The 24,117-nt window shown below is 47.1% G+C and overlaps 1 protein-coding gene across 7 annotated transcripts in view; it reads left to right on the top strand.

The window, feature by feature from the left end:
* Positions 1-15,309: 15,309 nt before the first annotated feature.
* Positions 15,310-24,117, top strand: part of LOC144509053 (voltage-gated potassium channel KCNC1-like) — a 67,333-nt gene continuing 58,525 nt past the window's right edge. For all 7 annotated transcript variants that reach the window (XM_078237344.1, XM_078237347.1, XM_078237340.1 and 4 more), the window contains exon 1: positions 15,310-15,909. In XM_078237344.1, coding sequence (XP_078093470.1) covers positions 15,310-15,909 — 600 coding nt within the window. The remainder of the gene's footprint in view (positions 15,910-24,117) is intronic.

The following is a 24,117-nucleotide window of genomic DNA, read 5'->3' as shown; positions in this document are numbered from 1 at the left end:
GCAGAAGGAGGCCATTTGGCCAATCGAGTCTGCACCAACGACAATTCCACCCAAGCCCTACCTCTATAATCTCACGTATTTACCCTGCGAATCCCTCTGATACTAAGGGGCAATTTAGCATGGTCAATCCACCTAACCCGCACATCTTTGGACTGTGGGAGGAAACCGGAGCACCCAGGGGAAACCCACGCAGACACGGGGAGAACGTGTAAACTCCACATAGACAGTGACCCGAGGCTGGAATTGAACCCGGGTCCCTGGTGCTGTGAGGCAGCAGCGCTAACCACTGTGCCACGTGCACAGTGTTCCTAAGTGGCCAAGCAAGGCACTCAGTTCAAGGGACAATTAGGGATGGGCAACAAATGTTGGCCCAGCCAGTGACGTCCCCATGAAAGAATAAATAGTCTGGCTGAATGGGCTCGAGAGGGGGGCCTACTCCTGTCTGCAGGCCACTTTTGGCTTCTCCCACATTCTTCGGATGGGCTTCTCATCTCTGTTCCATCACTCCCCCCACTCCTTCTTCTCCTGAACTTGACCTGGGATGTGGAGTTGGCATCATAATTCCTCGCCCTGTTCCATGCCTTCAGGAAGGGATTGGGTTCTCCCTCTGCGGTGGTTATTGCTATGTATCAATCAGAGGCTGGACAGAGGCACTCACTGCTGCGTTCCTCCATGTGTTGGAAATATTATGTAAGACAGAAAAAGGTTATGTATCATCCAGGTCAGTTAAATTATACTCACAATTTAATTTCCCTTTTCCCCTTCATCTTCATCAGGGCAGGGGTGAAATCTCATTGACAACCACTTCCATTGGACAACATGCCATAGGATTGCAAAACCCTACAGTGCAGAAGGAAGCCATTCGGCCCATCAAGTCTGCACTGACTCTCAGACAGAGCATCCTATCCAGGCCCAAACCCCGCCCCATTCTCTTAACCCCACACATTTATCCCGCTAATTCCTCTACCTATACATCTTTGGACACTAAAGGGCAATTTAGCATGGCCAATCCACCTAACCCGCACATCTTTGGAGTGTAGGAGGAAACCAGAGCACCCGGAGGAAACCCACACAGACATGGGGAGAACGTGCAAACTCCACACAGACAGTCACCCAAGGCTGGAATTGAACCCAGGTCCGTGGCGCCGTGAGGCAGCAGTGCTAACCTCTGTGCCACCGTGCTGCCCTAGATATTAATTGAATGTAAATTTCACCATTTGCCATGGTGGGATTTGAACCTGGGTCCCCAGATCTCGCCCGGGGTCTCCGAATTACTAAACCGGCGACAATACACTGACTCCTCTTCAAGACCCCATCCTTGGGGCGTCTCTCTCCAGCAGGCAATTCAACTATGGCAGGCATCACGGTTTGATCCCACCCTAGATTTACAGGGTGTGGGCATTGGGGGGTGGGCGAAGTGGGTGGCGGTAGTTTGTGGGGAGGGGGGTTGGGGGGTGTTATTGATTGGACTGAGGAGTGGGCAGACCTAATAATCTCCCTCAGAGTCTGCAAGTGGGATTAACCATGACCAGTTCTCAGAGCCTGGTTGGCAGTGATTACCCAGCACTGTGTGAAAGCAAAGGGGCAATGAATCTACAAAGGATCACCTTGAGTGGTTGTGACAGTCAGTTTGAATGGATACATCCATCTTTTCTTTTAAATTATTGACCCTGGTTGAATTAATTTTAATATATCATAGAATCCTACAGTGCAGAAACAGCCATTTGGCCCATCAAGTCTGTTCTGAGCACAATCCACCCAGGCCCTATCCCCATAACCCCATACATTTACCCTAGTTAGTCCCCCTGACACTAAGGGTCAATTTACCATGGCCAATCCACCCAACCCGCACATTTTTGAAGTGTGGGAGGAAACTGGAGCACCCGGAGGAAACCCACGCAGACACGGGGAGAACGTGCAAACTCCACACAGACAGTGACCCAAGCCGGGAATCGAACCTGGGTCCCTGACGCTGTGGGGCAGCAGTGCTAACCACTGTGCCACCATGCCGCCCCTTAATTTTAAAACCAGCCCACTTAAACCCTTCCCCTCCTCTCCTTCCTGTCACCACATTTATCAGACCCCTCAGTGAAGCCCCAGGTGGACCCTAAAGGGGAGGCGATAGCCTAGTGGTATTATCACTAGATTATTAATCCAGAAACTCAGCTAATGTTCTGGGGTCCCGGGTTCAAATCCCACCATGGCAGATGGTGGAATTTGAATTCAATAAAAAAATCTGGAATTAAGAATCTACTGATGACCATGAAACCATTGTCAATTGTTAGAAAAACCCATCTGGTTCACTAAATGTCCTTTAGGAAAGGAAATCTGCCATCCTTACCTGGTCTGGCCTACATGAGACTCATAGGAATTAGGAGCAGAAGTTGGCAAATTCAGCCCTTCGAGCCTGCTCCCCCATTCAATCAGATCCTGGCTGATCTCTCCCTGGTCTCAAATCCACCTCCCCCCATGTCCCCTTATCCCTTTTTATTTATTAGAAATATATCTATCTCCCTCTTGAAACCATTCAATGATTCAGACTCCACCGCGCTTTGGGGCAGCAAGTTCCACAAATTCACCACCCTCTGCGAGAAGTAGTTCCTCCTCATCTCAGTTTTAAATCTACCGCCTCTCAACCTATACCTGTGACCTCTTGTTCCAGATTGCCCCACAAGGGGAAACATTTGGTCTACATTTACTTTATCAATCCCTTTTAAAATTTTATATCCCTCGATCAGATCCCCCCTCATCCTTCTAAACTCCAGCGAGTACAAGACCACTCTAGAACTACAGCAATGTGGTTGACTCTCAACTGCCCTCCAAGGGGCAACTAGGAATGGGCAATAAATGTTGGCCCAGCCAGCGATGCCCATGTCCCATGAATGAATAAAACTAAAATTAAACCCTCCTTCCCTCCCTCTCCTCCCTATCGCCATGTTTGTCAGACCCCTTAGACCGATGGGTGCAGCTCCAACACTCAAGAAGCTCGATACCATCCAGGACAAAGCAGCCCACTTGATTGGCACCACATCCACAAACATCCATTCCTTCCACCACCGACGCTTAGTAGCAGCAGTGTGTACCATCTACAAGATACACTGCAGCAATTCACCAAAGATCCTTAGACAGCACCTTCCAAATCCACGACCACTTCCATCCAGAAGGACAAGGGCAGCAGATACATGGGAACACCATCACCTGCAAGTTCCCCTCCAAGCCACTCATCATCCTGACTTGAAAATATATCGGCGGTTCCTTTGCAGTCGCTGGGTCAAAATCCTGGAATTTCTTCCCTACCGGCATTGTGGGTCAACCCACAGAACATGGACAGCAGCGATTCAAGAAGGCAGCTCACCACCACCTTCTCAAGGGCAACTAGGGATGGGCAATAAATGTTGGCCAGCCAGCGACGCCCATGTCCCACAAATGAATAGAGCAACCGGGAGTCTCAATGAAGCCCTATTCCCCCCCCCCCCTCTTTCCCTCTCATAGAATCATACAATGCAGAAGAGGCCCTTTGGCCCATCGAGTCTGCACCGACACATTAGAAACACCTGACCTCTCACCTAATCCCATCTGCCAACCATTGGCCCATAGCCCTGAATATTATGATGTGCCAAGTGCTCATCCAGGTCACTTTTTAAAGGATGTGAGGCATCCCGCCCCCACCACCTTCCCAGGCAGCGCATTCCAGACCCTCACCACCTCCCTCTGGGTTGAAAAGTTTTTCCTCATATCCCCTCCTGAGCCTCTTGCCCCTCACCTTGAACCTTTGTCCCCTCGTGACTGACCCTTCAACTAAGGGGAACAGCTGTTCCCTATCCACTCTGTCCGTGTCCATCATAATCCTGTACACCTCGATCAGGTCGCCCCTCAGTCTTCTCTGCTCCAATGAAAACAACCCAAGCCTGTTCAATCTCTCCTCATAACTTAAACACTCCATCCCAGGCAGCATCCTGGTGAATGTCCTCTGCATCCCCTCCAGTGCAATCACATCTTTCCTATAATGTGGCGACCAGAACTGCACATCTCTGTAAATCAGGTACAGAATTGGTTGAATAAAAAAAAACCCCATCTGAATGAGTTGGACATTGTCATAGAGGTTTACAGCATGGAAACAGGCCCTTCGGCCCAACTTGTCCATGCCGCCTTTTTTTCTTAACCACTAAGCTAGTCCCAATTGCCCGCATTTGGCCTATATCTCTCTATATCCATCTTACCCACGTAACTATCTAAATGCTTTTTAAAAGAAAAAATTGTACCCGCCTCTACTACTGCCTCTGGCAGCTCGTTCCAGACACTCTCCACCCTCTGTGTGAAAAAATTGCCCCTCTGGACCCTTTTGTATCTCTCCCCTCTCATTTTAAACTTATGCCCTCTAGTTTTAGACTCCCCTACCTTTGGGAAAAAGATGTTGACTATCTAGCTGATCTATGCCCCTCATTTTTTTCTAGATCTCTATAAGTGGAGACGATGGCCTAGTGGTATTATCGTTAGACTATTAATGCAGAAACTCAGCTAATGTTCTGGGGACCTGGGTTCGAATCCCGCCATGGCAGATAGTGGAATTTGAATTCATAGAAATCATAGAAACCCTACAGTGTAGAAGGAGGCCATTCGGCCCATCGAGTCTGCACCGACCACAATCCCACCCAGGCCCTACCCCCACATATTTACCCGCTAATCCCTCTAACCTACACATCTCAAGGACTCTAAGGGGCAATCTTTAACCTGGCCAATCAACCTAACCCGCACATCTTTGGACTGTGGGAGGAAACCGGAGCACCCGGAGGAAACCCACGCAGACACGAGGAGAATGTGCAAACTCCACACAATTCAATAAAAAATATCTACTGATGACTATGAAACCATTGTCGATTGTTGGAAAAACCCATCTGGTTCAATATATAGGGAAGGAAATCTGCCGTCCTTACCCGGTCTGACCTACATGTGACTCCAGAGCCACAGCGGTGGTTGACTCTCAACTACCCTCGGGCAACTAGGGATGGGCAATAAATGCTGGCCCAGCCAGCGACGCCCATATCCCACGAACAAATAAAAAATATCTGGAATTAAGAATCTACTGATGACCATGAAACCATTGTCAATTGTTGGAAAAAACCCATCTGGTTCACTCTGAAGGGAAGGAAATCTGCCGTCATTACTTGGTCTGACCTACATGTGACTCCAGAGCCACAGCAATGTGGTTGACTGTCAATTGCCCTCGGGCAACTAGGGATGGGCAATAAATGCTGGCCCAGCCAGTGACGCCCATGTCCCACGAATGAATATAATAAAGATTACCCCCTAATTCTCCTACGCTCCGGGAGGGGTGTGGGGGGAAAGTCCCAGTCTATCCAGCCTCTCCTTATAACTCAAAACCATCCAAGTCCAGGTAGCATCTTCACTGCACTGTGCAGAATGAGTTAAATACACAACATGGAAAAAAAAGAGGGGGGAGGGAGGGAGCGTGCCTCCTAGTCTGCAGTTGCCTACCCTACCAGGAAGAGGGAGGGCTGCTCGACTGATAAAACTAGGCAACTCTTGTCTGGAGCAGAAATCTCATCCATAAAATTGGTAACAGCGGCTGACTTACGTCATGAGCAACTCTTGCCGCAGAATTAGCAGAACTCAGTAGCTGCTCCCAGTATCTGACAGCAGCCTAGTAGACTTCAATTACCAGTAAGCTTCATCTCCAGTGCCCCTTTCTGGGAGCTAGAGACGGGAGGAGGAAAGTATATTTGAGCGTGTGTTTGTGTGTGTGCGCGTGTGGGGGGTGAATCGCTCTCTCTCTCTCTCTCTCTGTCTATATAAATATATATATAAAATCTCTTTTATTTTGAAAAAAACAATAGCAAGGGTTCAAGGGCAAATGTGTGAATGTCAGATGCAAGGAGGGTTTGCAGCTTTCCATGCCAGTGATGTGTCAGTGAGAGTGTGCGTGTGTGTGAGAGAGAGGTAGAGTGAGAGAGAGAGAGAGAGAGTGTGTGTGTGTGTAAGAGAGAGAGAAAGAGAGAGAGAAGCCAGACAGCGAGGAAAATCTTTTTTTTTGCCACTTTCCAGTGAAGCAGACGATTGCAACAGACCAAAGGAGCAACATTATTTGGGCTGCATTCCTGCAAATCTGAGTGAGTACCTTCCTCGGTGTTTTATTTATTTTCCAAATACATACATATTGAAGATCCTTTTTTGTGTGTGTACATATATATGTGACATTTTTAAAATTTGGAAATGAGGGATTTTGTGATTGGAAGTGAATTCCACCCCCCCATAAATAAAGGAAAGTAAAATGATCTTAAAATAAAACATATGTATATATATAAAACTGGGGGGGAGGGGGTGGTTTTCTTTTGCCCCTGTCACTGGGCATGTTTACTTAGGGAGTATCTGGTCCATTGATGTTCCCTGCGTTCTTGTTTCTACCCATCGATCGGATGCTACCTACATCTTAATTTCCTTTCTCAAGATTATAAGCAGGAAATTTCAACACCCCCCCCCCCCACCCCTTCCACTCCTCCCTCTCTCCTCCCTGCTGCCCCCCCCCCCCCCCCCCCACAACCTCCTTTTTATACATTTGGGGAAATTGAATTAGATGTTGTGTTGTTGGAGACAGTGTACCCAGAGAGGCTAACTGATTTCCCAGTCGCTTTATTTCAAGTGTCTTGCTGTGGCTTTGAGAATTGCTGCCACGGATCCTGTATCTTTTTTTTAATTCTGTAAATGTATTTTTTATTTTGCAGGCGGTTCAGTGTTTGCAAATGCACCGTCTGCAGACCCTCCCCCCCCCCCCTCTCTGTTAACGTGACCGTCTGTATTCCTCACCCCCCGCCCCCCGCTCAGTCCCAAAAAACAAAATGTTGCAACATTCATAGGCGCTGTATTTGAAAACAGGAGCCCCACGCTGGGCGATGGATGTTGCCTGGTGATATTGCTGCCGCTAGGTTTGTCTGGCTGACTGCTTCTGCTCTCATTTTACCCCCTCTGCCTGTCCACATACCCTCCCTGTTCCTCCTCCCAGTCCACCGCCCTCCTCCTCCTCCCAGTCCACCTACCCCCCTCCCTCCCAGTCCACCTACCCCCTCCCTCTCAGTCCACCTACCCCCCTCCCTCCCAGTCCACCTACCCCCTCCCTCTCAGTCCACCTACCCCCCTCCCTCCCAGTCCACCTACTCCCTCCCTCTCAGTCCACCTACCCCCCTCCCTCCCAGTCCATGCCCCCTCCCCCTCCCAGTCCATGCCCCCTCCCCCTCCCAGTCCACCCCCCAACCCCTTCCAGACCACCCCCCTCCCAGTCCACCCCCCTCCACCCTCCCAGTCCACCCCCAACCCCTTCCAGACTACCCCCCTCCCCCCTCCCAGTCCACCCCCTCCCCCCTCCCAGTCCACCCCCCTCCCCCCTCCCCCCTCCCAGTCCACCCCTCTCCTCCTCCCAGTCCACCCCCTCCCCCCTCCCATTCCACCCCCTCCCCCTCCTAGTCCACCAATCCCCCTCCATCCCAGTCCACCTACCCCCCCCTCGCAGTCCACGTTCCCCCCCAGTATACCTACCTCCTCCCAATCCCCCTACTCCCGGTATACCTACCCCCTTGCAGTCCACCTACCCCCCCAGTACACCTATCCCCCTCCCAGTCCACCTACCACCCCCAGTCCACCTACCCCCCCCAGTACACCAACCCCCCACAGTACACCTACCCCCCTCCCAGTCCACCTACCTCTCCTCCCAGTACACCTACCCCCATCCCTCCCAGTCCACTTACCCCCTCCCAGTCCACCTTTCCCCTCAGTCTTCCTACCCCCTCCCTCCCAGTCCACCCTCCTCCCCCCTCCCAGTCACCTGCCTCCCTCCCCCTCCCAGACCACCTACCCCCTCCCCCTCCCCCTCCCAGTCCACCTACCCCCCCAGTCCACCTACCCCCTCCCCCATCCCAGTCCACCTACCCCTCTCCCCCCTCCCAGTCCACCTACCTCCCCACTTCCCCCAGTGTCTGCCTGATTTTACCTATCCCCTCTCTCTCTCTCTCTGCACCCCTCTCTTTCAGAGGGTGGGGGACAGCGCTGCCGTTACTGAGGGGTGTAACTACAGTTTCCAGTACAGAGAGATTCCCTACGGTGCAGGAGGAGGCCATTCAGTCCATCAAGTCTGCACCAACACTGATCCCACCCCAGGCCCTATCCCATAACCCCATGTATTTACCCTGCCAATCCCCCTGACACTAAGGGGCAATTTAGCATGGCCAATCCACCTAACCCGCACATCTTTGAACACTAAGGGGCAATTTAGTATGGTCAATCCACCTAACCCACATATCGTTGGACACTAAGGGGCAATTTAGCATGGTCAATCCACCTAACCCACATATCGTTGGACACTAAGGGGCAATTTAGCATGGTCAATCCACCTAACCCACATATCGTTGGACACTAAGGGGCAATTTAGCATGGCCAATCCACCGAACCTGCACATCTTTGGATCTTAAGGGGCAATTTAGCATGGCCAATCCACCTAACCTGCACATCTTTGGACACTAAGGGGCAATTTAGCATGGCCAATCCACCGAACCTGCACATCTTTGGATATTAAGGGGCAATTTAGCATGGCCAATCTACCTATCCTGCACATCTTTGGACACTAAGGGGCAATTTATCATGGCCAATCCACCGAACCTGCACATCTTTGGATATTAAGGGGCAATTTAGCATGGCCAATCGACCTATCCTGCACATCTTTGGACACTAAAGGACAATTTAGGATGGCCAATCTATCTAACCTACACATCTTTGGATACTAAGGGGCAATTTAGTGTGGCCAATGCATCTAACTTGCCCCTCTTTGGACTGTGGGAGGAAACCGGAGCACCCGGAGGAAACCCAGGCAGACACATGGGGAGAACATGCAGACTCCGCACAGACAGTGAACCTGGGTCCCTGGTGCTGTGAGGCAGCAGCGCTAACCACTGTGCCACCATGTTGCCCTTAAAGTGCAGAAAGGGGTCATTTGGCCAATTGATCTTGCACCAACATCAATCTCACCCAAACCCTAACCCCATAACCCAATGTATTTACCCTGCTAGTACCCTGACACTAGGGGGCAATTCAGCATGGCCAATTCACCTAATCCACACCTGGAGTGTGGGAGGAAACCGGAGCACCCGGATGAAACCCATGCAGACATGCGGAGAATGTGCAAACTCTACACATGTCCCCACAGACTCCCCACAGTGCAGGAGGCCGTTCGGCCCATCGAGGCTGCACTGACACCAATCCCATCCAGGGCTTATCCACGTAACCCCACGTATTTACCCTGCCGATACAAAGGAGGAAGGATAAAGACCAATGGCAGACACGGGGAGAACGGGCCAACTCCACACAGTCACCTGAGGCCAGAATTGAACCCGGGTCCCTGGTGTTGTGAGGCAGCAGCGTTAACCACTGTGCCACCCATAGAATCATACAGAATCATAGGATCCCTACATCGCAGAAGGAGGCCATTCAGCCCATCAAGACTGCACCGACACTAATTCCACCCAGATCCTATCCCCGTAGCCCCACGTATTTACCCTGCTAATCACCTGACAGTAAGGGGCAATTGAGCATGGCCAATCCATCTAACCTGCACGTCTCTGTACTGTGGGAGGAAACCGGAGCACCCGGGGGAAACCCACGCAGACACTGGGAAGAACGTGCAAACGTCAAACATACAGTCACCCGAGGCCGGAATCGAATCCGAGTCCCTGGCGCTGTGAGGCAGCAGCACCAACCACTGTGCCACCATGCCATCCAAATGTTTCTGCGTGAATCTGCATTCTTCCAGATGCTCTGGTTTCCTCCCACAGTCCAAAGATGTGCTGGTTAGGTTGATTGGCCAAGCTAAATTGACCCTAGTGTCAAGGGGATCAGCAGGGTAAATATGTGGGGTTACGGGAATAGGGCCTGGGTGGGATTGTGGTCGGTGCAGACTCGATGGGCTGAATGGCCTCCTTCTGCACTGTAGGGATTCTATAATTCTATGTGTGGGGGGGGTGGGGGTGTCTTTCTGTTCCCCATGTCTGCCTATTTGTCTGTCCTCCTCTTGTTCTGGCCATTGGTCTTTATCCTTCCTCCTTTGTATCGGTAAATCTCTTTCTCTTCGTCTCGCTCTGGAGCTGGTGGTATTTTATATGTAGAATAATCTCTGACTCAACACATTTGATATCGGTGCATGAAATGTTAGGAATTCCTACAAAGGATTAATCTCAAGGAGGGATTGAAATAAACCACAAGAGCAAACTTTATAGAGGCATTTTGGGTCTTTAAATTCCCAGATAATACCCATTATATTCTTGATCCCACTCTTTCTTTAGAATCGATACAGCATAATTAACAATCAACTCTGCATTCAGGACTTAAAGTATGATTGAGCAAGATTTGTTTTAGTTATTGTTCCTGCATATATCCATAACATCTTCAACTATCTTCTGGTTCCTGTCAACTTTCCATTACAAGTTCCTATGTCAATCTTTTTCATGGAAACTGCCTAAACTTGTCAAACTATTACACCCTCCCTTCACAGCACCACCATTGATGGGAGGGTGTAACTGCAGCGTGATGAGTTTACATAGCATTCTGTTATAAATATGGACATAGGGAGTTATAGCAATATAGAAAGAAATAGAGATAGACAGAGAGCCAGACAGGCAAACAAATAGATAGATAGAGAGACTGATAGGCAGACAGACAGATCAATAAGCAGACAGATGGGCAGACAAACAGATAGATACATAGACACAAAGACAGACATAGGCAGACAGATAGATAGATATGTAGACAGACAAACAGATGGGCAGACAGACAGATAGATACATAGACACATAGGTAGATAGATAGACACAAAGACAGACATAGGTAGACAGAAAGATGGATAGATAGATACGTAGACAGATAGGCAGACAGATGGACAGACAGACAGATAGATATATACACAGAAATATAGGCAGACAGATTGTCAGGTGGATAGACAGACAGATACATGGATAGATATGTAGACAGATAGACACACAGGCAGACAGATAGAGCGAGAGACAGAGTGAGAAACATTTAGAGATAGATGGATAGAGATAGATAAATAGATGGATAGAGAGATAGAGACTGTAACTGCAGTCTCTGCAGAGAGGGAGATAGAGAGATAGAGGGATAGACAGACAGACAGATAGATAGAAAAGCTCAGAATGTATGCATTTAAAATACAGACTGGATTAGAACTCTAGTTCACATTTTCTCCAGGCTTTAGCTCTGCTTAAACTGCAGATCACACTTGCTCTCAATTCCAGGTGTGTGCAGCACCACAGCATTGTATATCAGCCACGCTGCTAAATTCTACTGTAAATTCACGTCTCTTCATTTATAATCAAACAGCCCTATGTAGTCACACCCTCCCACCACCAGAGGTGCCGTTTCCATGATCAGTATAGACATAGGAATTTATAATTGAAGGTGCGGAAAATAAGGGCAGGCTTTAAACTGGAGACTGAATTATGTTTGGATATCCTGGTCCTCTGGCTCAGCTTCACCAGATGTGGTCTTGATGCCTGGTCGACCCTCCAAAAGCAAGGTGTTATTGAGAATTGAACACTCTGTTCATCGACAGGATTCCCAATCAGTAGATCTGCCTTCCCACAGCACCATCTGCAAAGTACAAGAGGTTAAACCTGATCGGATGACACCCAACATGCAGTGATCTCCCAGGCACACACATTTGGTTATTTCTTGCTTAACGTACCTTTCTAAATGGAGAGACACCATTCAGATCCTAAGCTGAAACTAGGCAGAAAGAGACAACCACATTGTATATACACACATGTGTATGCAAACACATAAATATAAAAACACACATAAAAATACACACACACACACACACAGATATACACTAACATATACACACAGGCACACATACCTGTCCTGGTATATACACACACAGAAGATGCAGGCACATACACATTCATGCAGATGCGTACATATATACATAAATATATACACACAACACACAAATACACACATTCATACAGATACTAATATCTAAACTCAAATACATCGACCCACATATATATACACAAAGATGTACAATAATATATACACACAGACACACGTATGTGCCCTGATATATACACACAGCACGCACAAATACACACATTCATACATATACTAATATATATACACAGATATATACATATATATACAGAGATATACACTAATATATACACACAGACACATGTACATGTCCTGACACACAGCACACACAGATACACACTTTCATAAAGAAACTAATATATACACATAAATATATGTACACACATATATACGCAATACAGATACACTAATATATACACAAAGGCACATGTAGATGCCCTGATATATACATCCAGATACACACATTCATGCACACAGATGTATGCACAGGAGGTACACACACTGCTGACATACACAGAGACAGTCACTGTGTAATATGAACAAAAGTGCAAACACATGTACAGATAGACACATGCAGAAACAACTGCACACATTCGCTGACATACAAAGATATAGAAAGGGACACGGACACTCACTAATAGATGCTCGCTGTCGCACACACACATATACATATCCAAACATGCATTCACAGACTTACGCACATGGATTCACATATAGACACAAATACAACCACAGATATACACACTCTAAAGGCAAACACAGAGGAATACCACACACACACACAATAACTGTTCCACTCACTGACAGTCACTCAGAGTCGCACCTTAATGTGCCGGCAAAGACATCAGCGACCGCAGCACCCAAAACTCTCCTCCGTTCGTTCTTAGTTGCACTTGTACACAACCAACACTTGTACACACAGATGCATACACACGCCTAACACTCACCACACAACATTCAGGCACAACCCACACAGCATCCCGCACTCATACAGACACACAAAAATGTCACAGCCGCTTCCAAACATATATTCACTCCAGGGGAGGGGGGACGCTGACAGTGAATGAGAAAGCGTTGGTACCATTTCTAAAACTGTTTCAAAATTAATTTGAAGGGGGTAGCTGGAGGGGGGGAAGGTGGTGGTGGGTGGGGGGGGGGGGGGGGGGAGGAGTGTAGTGTGTAGAAAAACATTCCCCAACTTGTTCCCTGATGAAGGGGCAGAGAATGTTCTGTAGTCCAATAAATCAGCACCCCGGTATATGAAAGGCAAGTTCGAAGAGATTCTAAAATCTCATCAGTTCCTGTTTAAAATGACCAGATTGTGTCTTGTAATGAATGACCTGTCAAAAAAAAAACACAGTAAGAAGTTTAACAACACCAGGTTAAAGTCCAACCTTGGTTGGACTTTAACCTGGTGTTGTTAAACTTCTTATTGTGTTTACCCCAGTCCAACGCCGGCATCTCCACATCAAAAAAAAACACAGCATCCCCTTTTCCGTGTACCAAACTCAATGGACCAAACCTATTTTACAATGAAATCGGTCCACAATTCTGGCTGATTAAGACAATAAGAAAATTGTACATCTTTAGCTCCTATCAGTTCAAAATGATGTAAGAAAAATGTTACTGGCCCGGGTAATGGATATTTAAAAAAAAAAGACATATTCCCATGTATTTTAAACTATAATGCGCAACTCTTCACAAAACGCCGCAATACATCTTAGTAATGCTAAATTGGCAAGGCTAAATGATTGGAAATTAAGACAATATTAAAACATTTGACGATTTCAAAAAAAAAAATTGCTGCAATGCTGTCCCTTTTTGCTGGGTTTGCAGGTTTTAACGGCTGACGCGAGGATAGCCGCAATACTCTTCTTTCCAGTCCTCCAGCTTGGTTATTTCATAAATGCAACCAAAAAAAATAACACACATAGCAAGGACAGAAAAAAGAATGATATCTGGTGGGGAGGGGAGAGACAAAAATAACCCCTTACTCTATCTCCAATCCCTCAAAAAAAAAACGTCAGTTACATTATTTGGAGACTCAGGATTTGGTGATCTTTGCAAGCTTCCATCACAATTTAGCGGCACATTCAGTTTATATCCAAAAACACACACACACATACATATATCCACCCAGTCCCAGAAAACATTTCTATTAATTACTTGGAGACTTCAAGATTTGGAGACCTTGGCAATCTCATATCACAATTTAGTAATGCATTCAGTTAATACACACACACACACCTCCAGCCCCTAAAAAAACATTTCAAATAATTACTTAGAGATCTTTGCAATCTCCTCGCTCCTTTTTTAGTTGCACATTCAGTTTACACACACACACAAACACCCCTCCAGCCCCTAAAAACATGTCAATTAATTACTTAGAGACTTCTAGATTTGGAGATCTTTGCCATCTATCACAATTTAGTAATGCATTCGGTTAATACATACACACACCTCCAGTCCCTAAAACATTTCAATGAATTACTTAGAGACTTCTAGATTTGCAGAGCTTTCCAATCTCGTGTCACAATTTATTGATATATTCAGTTAATACAAACACACACACACCTCCAGTCCTTGATAACATTAATTGCTTACTTAGAGACCTTCGCAATCTCCATTCTGCCTTTTTAGTTACACATTCGGTTTACACACACACACACACACATACCTCCAGTCCCTGAAAACATGTCAATGAATTACTTAGAGAGACTTCAAGATTTGGAGATCTTTGCAATCTCCTCTCTGCCACAGTTTAGTGACACAGTTTATACACACACACACACACACACATACACAATTATATAAATAGCCAATCCGGGTTTCATTCAGAAAGGCCATTCACCCACCACTTTTGTAACAAATGATGTTTCTTACAAATACGACCTCACTTGAAATCCAATTCACCTTTCTTCTTCCCCTGCTTGTCGTTGCAGGTTTTCCAACAGGACGCAACGAAGATCCGCATCAAACTTCTGTTTTAAATCTCCCTGGCGTCCAAATCACCGCTTTTAATTTTGATAGTCAACCGTTCTCTCTCTCTCTCTTTCTCTCTCACACTTTCTCTCTCCCCCCTCAAAGCAGAGGGTTGAATCCTCTGGCTGGAGAGATCCTGGGATTACAACCCTTCTCTCTTTCTCTCTCTCGCTCAACGCAAGTATCTCATCTCAGCAGAGTGAGTGAGAGAAAGAGAGAGAAAGAGAAAGAGAGAGAAAGTGGAGAGGAGGAGGGGGGGGGGGGAAAGAAATAAAAATCAACGACAAAGACCACCTGACTCCATCTGCATCCTGATTCGAAGAGGGAACACGTGCTTTTGGAAGAGAGAAAAAAAACTGTCACCCAGGCAAAAATCTTTCCCATATGATAAGTTCAGTTTGCGTGTCGTCTTTCCGCGGGAGAAAGTCAGGGAACAAACCTCCTTCCAAGTCATGTTTAAAAGGAGATATGGGCAAGAACGAAGAGAGCGACAAGATTGTCATCAATGTTGGAGGTATCAGGCATGAGACTTACAGGAGTACGCTCAAGACATTACCTGGGACCAGGCTGTCCTGGCTAACTGAGCCAGATGCCTTTAGCAATTTTGACTACGACCCCAAGACGGACGAGTTCTTTTTTGACCGGCACCCCTCGGTCTTTGCCTATGTTTTGAACTATTACAGGACGGGCAAGCTGCACTGCCCGGCGGATGTGTGTGGACCTCTGTTCGAGGAGGAGTTGGCCTTTTGGGGCATTGACGAGACGGACGTGGAGGCATGTTGCTGGATGAATTACAGGCAGCACCGGGACGCCGAGGAGGCGCTGGACAGCTTCGAGACCCCGGAGCCCGACGACGAGGAGGACGGAGACCTCAAGAGACTGTGTCTTCAGGAGGACTCGAACAGGAAACTGGGCTGGTGGAAGAAACTCCAGCCCAAGGTGTGGGCTCTGTTCGAGGACCCCTATTCATCCAAAGCTGCCCGGGTAATGTCACTGAGTCTTTCTGTGTGAGTTGCTGTGTGTGTCTGTATTTACTGTGTGTGTCTGTATTTACTGTGTGTGTCTGTATCTGTGTGTGTGTGTTACTGTGTGTGTCTGTATTTACTGTGTGTGTCTGTATCTGTGTGTGTGTGTTACTGTGTGTGTCTGTATTTACTGTGTGTGTCTGTATTTACTGTGTGTGTGTTACTGTGTGTGTCTGTATTTACTGTGTGTCTGTATTTACTGTGTGTGTGTTACTGTGTGTGTCTGTATTTACTGTGTGTGTCTGTATCTGTGTGTGTGTTACTGTGTGTCTGTATTTACTGTGTGTGTCTGTATCTGTGTGTGTGTTACTGTGTGTGTCTGTATCTGTGTGTGTGTTACTGTGTGTGTCTGTATCTCTGTGTGAGTATTTCTGTGTATGTTTCTGTGTGCATTTCTCTGTATGTGTGTTTGTGTGCTATTGTGTATTTCTCTGTGTATTTCTGTGTATGTTTGTGTGTGTATTTCTCCTGTGTGTGTGTTTCTCGGTGTATGTGTCACTGTGTATTTCTGTGTGTGTGTGTGTTACTGTGTATTTGTGTTTTTCTGTGTGTTACTGTATACATTTCTCTGTGTTACTGTGTGTATTTGTGTGTGTTTGTGTGTACTTCTGTTAATGTATGAATTTCAGTGTATTTGTGTGTTTTCTGTGTATTTATGCCTGCTTCTGTGTGTGTATTTCTGTGTCTCTTACTCTGTCTGTATGTGTTTTTGTGTATATTTCTGTAAGTATATGTGTGTTCCTGTTTTTTATTTTACTCAATTGGATTTAGAGCCCCCTTGTTCCCAGAAACTTGTGTCCCTTCTCCCTTGCTTATGGTGAATGGACTGGAGTCCACCCCCTCCCTCGCTTACTCTTTTGCTGTGCCGTAGGGTCCTGTAGGTTTGGTGGGTGTGGGGGGAGGGGGAGGGGGGGGGGGGTGGGTGGAGAGTGGATGGAGATGAAAGACTGAGGATGGACGAAATAAGGAATAGGCAGAGAAAAATGTGAGACCGAGAGAGAGAGAAGAAAAAGATTTACTCGTTCTGTGCATTCATTCAGTAGGCAATTAGTGACACGACTGGTTTAAGATTGGACTGCAAGTTTCACCCTTTGGCGAGGAGACGAATTAAAATATGAGTGGAGTAAAGAGGGACTGATTCTATGAACTAAAAGTTAGATGTAAAAAAAAATGAAGGTAGGGAGGTAAGAATGAACAAAAAAAAAACAAAAGGAGGGGGCAAGAGAACAAAAATCTGAATGGGGAAAGGGTAAAATGGAGGTAGGAAAAAAATACGGAAAGCAAACTAGATCTGCAATTGCAGATGTGGAGATTGTTTTAAGGGACTTTAAAAAAAGACGCATTTAAATTCGGCCGCTTGTCGGTAGGGGGCAGGACTGCGCTGTTGCAGAACGGGAGGTTGCGGCAGGAATTCAGCAGTGGCAGCAATTCTGGCTATTAATTATCACAGCGCCAGCAGTTTTGTTGCTGGACTGAGCGAGAGGTAGCAGGAACCCCACTCCACAAACCAGTAATGCAGAGAGAGAGAGAGAGAGAAAACTGCAACCATCTCCCCACTGCACCAAGAAATTAGGCATCTCATCCATTCAACTTTGTAACTCTCCCCCCCTCTCCCCAGTGCAATGCCAACCACTGACTGGCACAGACAGAGGGTTTAATCAGCCTTTTTTATTTCCAGACCGAGTTAAAATATGATACAGGACGAGGGGCGGTGGTGGTGGGGGGGGGGGGGGGGGGCGCTGATGGAGGTCTTTAAAACTGAGAAGGTTGGGACGAGGAGGGTAAATGTTCTCGCTCGTCCCAAGATGTGGAGGTTAGGTGGCCATTGGCCATGGTAAGTTGCCCCTTAGTGTCCCAAAGATGTGCAGCTTATGTGGATTGGCCATGATAAATTGCCCCTTAGTGTCCTAAGATGTGTAGGTCAGGTGGAATGACCATGGTAAATTGCCCCCTTAATGTCTCAAGATGTGCAGGTTAGGTGGCCATTGGCCAAGCTAAATTGTCCCTTAGTGTCCAAAGATGTGTAGGTTAGGTGGATTGGCCAGGCTAAATTGCCCCTTAGTGTCCAAAGATGTGTAGGTTAAGTGGATTGGCCATGCCAAATTGCCCCTTAGTGTCCAAAGGTGTGCAGGTTTGGTGGATTGGCCATGCTAAATTGCTCCTTAGTGTCCAAAGATGATGTACATTTGGTGGATGAGCCATGGGAATTGTGTGGGATTACAGGCATTGTGGGGTGTGGCGGGGGATAATTGATTTGATTTATTATTGTCACATGTATTGGGATGCAGTGAAAAGTATTGTTTCTTGTGTGCTATACAGACAAAGCATACCGTTCATAGAGTACATAAGGAGGAAGGAAAGAAGAGGGTGCAGAATATAGTGTTGCATATACTCTGTCAGAGTTTCAGTGCAGGCTCAATGGACCAAATGGCCTCTTCTGCACTATAGGGATTCTATGATTCTATCCCAGGTGTATAGCCACTGCCGCAATGGAGGAAACGCACAGCAAGATCCCACAAACAACAATGTTATAATTGTCCAGAGTATCTGCTTTCTGGAGATGTTGGTGGTTGGGATGGGGCGGGGGGGAGGATTGGCTGTGACCCCAGGGGATAACTCCCCAGCTCTTCATAGAATCCCTACAGTACAGAAGGAGGCCATTCGGCCCATTGAATTTGCACCGACTCTCCGACAGAACATCTTACCCAGTCTCCCTCCCACCCCCAAATCCCAGTGCATTTACCATGTTCAATCCACCCAAACTGCACATCTTTGAACTTCCTTCTTACATCTTTTACATCCACCTGATACAACAGATGGGGGTGGGGGAGGCAGGGGGAGGCAGGGGGGGTCTCAGTTTGACGTTTCCTCTGAGAGACAGCATCTCCGGAGGTGCAGCGCTCCCTCAGCACCGAGGCGTCAGCTTAGATTGCAGGTTTGAGCGCCTCGAGTGATTCTTGCACCACCAACCTTCTCACCCTCAGGAGGGACAGTGTTGGAATTTAGTCGTAGGTGAGAATGATGGCTCCTGTTCATAAAAATGAATATTTAACATCAGAGCTAAACTCAGCGAGTTTCCCTCCTTTATTCGGGAAAGAAGTGTCACATTAACAATTGGATCTAATGCCAGCAATGAAATGGTCCCAGTTTAGACAGTGGTCTTCTCTCCAGTGTGACGGCCAATGGGGCGTAAAAGTCGCCATAGTCCCAGATGACCATAGGCCGAGCTTCCATAGAAACTATACAGTGCCGAAGGAGGCCATTCAGCCCATCGAGTCTGCACTGACAACAATCCCACCCAGGCCCTATTCCCCTAACTCCACATATCCATCCTGCTAATCCCTCTAACCTACGCATCCCGGAACACTATGGGGCATTTTATCATGGCCAATCAACCTAACCTGCACACCTTTGGAGTCCCCTATGAGGGGGAGAGCTGACTGGTGGTGATTTAACCTGAGGGTTGTCACACCTCAGGCAAGGTTGAGAAGATTAATTAATCCCTCAACCAATTAAAAAAAAAAAATTACCTGGTTATTATTACTTTGTTATTCTTTGTTAGATCTAGCTCTTGGGGCTAAAGGGATCAAGGGATTATGGGGGGGAAGAGGGGAATCAGGGTATTGAATTCGATGATTAGCCATGATCATAATGAATGGCGGAACAGGCTGGAAGGACTATGAGTATAGGGATAGGGATGTTTTGCTGCAATTGTATAGGGCGTTGGTGAGGCCACACCTGGAGTATTGTGTGCAGTTTTGTTGTCCTTATCTGAGGGAGGATGTCCTTGCTATAGAGGGAGTGCAGAGAAGGTTTACCAGGCTGAATCCTGGGATAGCAGGTCTGTCATATGAGGAGAGACTAAGTCGGTTAGGATTATATTCACTGGAGTTTAGAAGAGTGAGAGGGGATCTCATAGAAACCTACAAAATTCTAACAGGATTAGACAGGGTAGATTCAGAAAGAATGTTCCCAATGGTGGGGGAGTCCAGAACTAGGCGTCATAGTTTGAGGATAAGCGGACTGAGGTGAGAAGAAATTTCTTCACCCAGAGGGTGGTGAATGTGTGGAATTCACTCCCACAGAATGTAGATGAGTGATTTCAAGAAGGAATTGGATATAGCTCTTGGGGCTAAAGGGATCGAGGGATATGTGAGGAAGTGGGGGAATCAGGATATTGGATTTGATGATCAACCATGATCAAAATGAATGGCGGAGCAGGCTCGAAGGGCCGAATGGCCTCCTCCTGCTTCTAGTTTCTGTTGTTGTTAGTGGGATCTTGCTGTGTATGCTTTCAACAGTAATTAATTGGCTTTTAAGTAGGCTATCATGAGGCCAAAGGTGTTGCAAACTGTTCTTGAGTGAAACTCTTGAATTATGCTCTCTCTATTGTAGGTAACTATTGCACTGATTGTTTGAACAGTTCTGAGTACGTTTTTTTTTGTCTGCTAGGAATCCAGTACAGAAATTCTCTCTCTCTCTTTCTCCACCACCCCCCTCCCTCCTCCTCTGCAAATACAACAGCTTGTAAAAATTACAACAGCGCTGGCCACGTGATTCCCTATCATCGTCCGCCCCCAGCCTCCTCCCTCACTGGGTTCCAGAGCTCCTTTCGAAAAATAAATTATTCAGCTTGTTAATGTGGGGGTGGAAGTTATTCAGGGAACAGAATGCTACTTGGCTTGTGACCCTGTGTGGCAGCATCACTGCTGTCTTGTCCCTGAGATCAACGGGGTGCCCTCGAACGACCACACCTCACTGCTCCAGGATCGCAGTAGCGTTAGAATTCAGCCGACCTTTCCTCCTGTGTACTAGCCCACCGATATAGCAGCCCTTGCATGCATTCTAGCAAATAACCCCTGTGCATATCATAGAAATCGTGGAAACACTATAGTGCAGGAGGAGGCCATTCAGCCCATTGGGTCCGTACCGACAACAATCCCATCCAGGCCCTAGCCCCAGCACCCCACATATTTACCCCGCTAATCCCTCTAACCTACGCATCCCGGGACACTAAAGGGCAATTTAGCATGGCTAATCCCATCTAACCTATGCATCTCGGGATAGTAAGTAGTCTCACAACACCAGGTTAAAGTCCAACAGGTTTATTTGGTAGCACGAGCTTTCGGAGCGCCGCCCCTTCATCAGAGGCAACGCTCCGAAAGCTCGTGCTACCAAATAAACCTGTTGGACTTTAACCTGGTGCTGTGAGACTACTTACTGCACCCACCCTAGTCCAACGCCGGCAACTCCACATCATCTCGGGATACTAAGGGGCAATTTAGCATGGGGCATTCAACCTAACCAGCACATCTTTGGGACTGTGGGAGGAAACCGGAGCACCCGCAGGAAACCCACGCAGACACAGGGAGAACGTGCAGACTCCACGCAGACAGTGACCCAAGCTGGGAATCAAACCCAGGTCCCTGGAGCTGTGAGGCAGCAGGGCTAACCCACTGTGCCACCTGCTCATAAAGAGGTGCAGTCCCTGTGTAGAGGATAGTATTCTTATTTGCGTTGTAAGCATACATTAAATGAAATGCAGGGTTGTATTCTCTGGCGTTTAGAGAAATGGGAGGTGGTCTATTTGGAACATGTAAGATTCTGAGGGATCTTGACAGTATGGATCAGTGATAGGAAACCTAGAATCCTACAGTGCAGGAGGAGGCCATTCGGCCCATCAAGTCTGCACTGACCACAATTCTAGCTAGGCTCTATCCCCATGCATTTACCCTAGCTAATCCCCCTGACATTAAGAGGCAATTTAGCATGGCCAATCCACCTAACCCACACATTTTTGGACTATGGGAGGAAACTCACGCGGACACGGGGAGAATGTGCAAACTCTACTCAGACAGTGACCCAAGCTGGGAATCGAACCCAAAACCCTGGCACTGAAAGGCAGCAGGGCTAACCGCTGTGCCACCGTGCCGCCCATACCTGCCATAGTGCTGCGCTGCTCCTGTAAGCGGGCCGCACGAGTCACTCCACCTTCATCTCAGTGAGACGCAAAATTGAAATTGGGCTTGTTCACTAGCCCCGTGAATAAGATTAAATACATTGAATCCACGCTGAATATTTCATAACGGGTTATAGAAAATGCTGAATCGTTTATATATTAATAGAAACTCTCTTCAACTTCACATGGTAAAAACAATAGAAATATTGACTCTTTGGACGCAGAGGGAGCGCATGGCCAATCCACCTAACCTGCACATCTTTGGACACTAAGGGGCAATTTAGCATGGCCAATCCACCTAACCTACACACCTTTGGACACTAAGGAGCAGTTTAGCATGGCCAATCCACCTAACCTACACACCTTTGGACACTAAGGGGCAATTTAGCATGGCCAATCCACCTAACCTACACACCTTTGGACACTAAGGGGCAATTTAGCATGGCCAATCCACCTAACCTACACACCTTTGGACACTAAGGGGCAATTTAGCATGGCCAATCCACCTAACCTACACACCTTTGGACACTAAGGGGTAATTTATCATGGCCAATCCACCTAACCTACACACCTTTGGACACTAAGGGGCAATTTGGCATGGCCAATCCACCTAACCTACACACCTTTGGACACTAAGGGGCAATTTAGCATGGCCAATCCATCTAACCTGCACATCTTTGGACACTAAGGGGCAATTTAGCATAGCCAATCCACCTAACCTGCACATCTTTGGACACTAAGGGGCAATTTAGCATGGCCAATCCACCTAACCTGCACATCTTTGGACACTAAGGGGCAATTTAGCATGGCCAATCCAGAGACCTGCACATCTTTGGGCTGTGGGAGGCAACTGGAGCACCCGGAGGAAACCGAGCAAACTCCACACAGACAGTGACCCAAAGGCCACAAATGAACCTGGGTCCCTGGCGCCGTGAGGCAGCAGTGCTAACCACTGTGCCACCGTGCCGCCCCTATTCTAAGGAATACCAGCCAAGGTAAATGTCACAGGACATAGCAGCCCCTGCAATAGGAAGTAAACATTTATAGGTTTATAGAGAATTACCGCGTAAGTATACATTATAGGGAATAACAACTGGTCTGTATATTATGAGAAGATTACTGTATATAGTCCTGAGAATATTATGGATCCTGTTGATTGGATGAAGTATAAGTCGGTGTGTATATTAATAATTATTACACAGCTCCTATGCATATTATATGAATAGCGGCCCTTGTGTAAATAATAAAGAATCATAGTGTACATGTAAGCATTGAGCTATTCTAGGAAATAGTATATATGTTATTATTTTAGAGAATATCAGTTATGAAGTATGTCAGTGTACTTCATGGGGCATAGCATCCCTGTGGGTATTACAAAGAATTTTTAAACATTCATTCGGGAGAGGTGATGGCCTAGTGGTATTATCCCTAATTGCCCTTGAACTGAGTGAGGGCTTTTAAGGGTCCTTATATAATGGACTCTTAAAAGCCCATTATAAAAGGACCCTTGTAGGCACAGTAAGAAGGATTTTGGTTTATTAATCCAGAAACTCAGCTAATGTTCTGGGTACCCTGGGTTCGAATCCCGCCACGGCAGCTGGTGGAATTTGAATTCAATTAAAAATATCTGGAATTAAGAATCTACTGATGATCATGAAACCATTGTCGATTGTCGGAAAAACCCATCTGGTTCACTAATGTCCCTTTAGGGAAGGAAATCTGCCGTCCTTACCCGGTCTGGCCTACATGTGACTCCAGAGCCACAGCAATGTGGTTGACTCTCAACTGCCCTCCAAGGGCAACTAGGAATGGGCAATAAATGCTGGTCCAGCCAGCGACGCCCATGTCCCATGAATTAATTAAAAATGAGCATTTATTGCCCATTCCCAATGCCCTTGAACTGAGTGAGGGCTTTTAAGGGTCCTTTTATAATGGACTCTTAAAAGCCCATTATAAAAGGACTAAATGTTGGGCTCATTTCCCTGCTTTGCTCCTCCCTCCTTTCTCGAACAAGGGTGGCGTGTTTGCCACTTTCCCACATAGCTGGGGGACCTTTCCAGAATCTAGAGTATTCTGGAAAATTGAAACCAACGGAGCCACTATTTCTGCAGCCGCACTGGGATACATGCCATCGGGCCCAGGGGACTTGTCAGCCTTTAGCCCCATTCATTTGCTGACTATAGTGGGTGGTCTTGTGGCGCGCAGTGG

Source organism: Mustelus asterias, chromosome 21 (genome assembly GCF_964213995.1).
Source record: "Mustelus asterias chromosome 21, sMusAst1.hap1.1, whole genome shotgun sequence".
Lineage (NCBI taxonomy): Eukaryota > Metazoa > Chordata > Chondrichthyes > Carcharhiniformes > Triakidae > Mustelus > Mustelus asterias.
The sequence above is the reverse complement of the archived record's forward strand: the minus strand, read 5'-3'. Positions and strand labels throughout refer to the sequence as shown.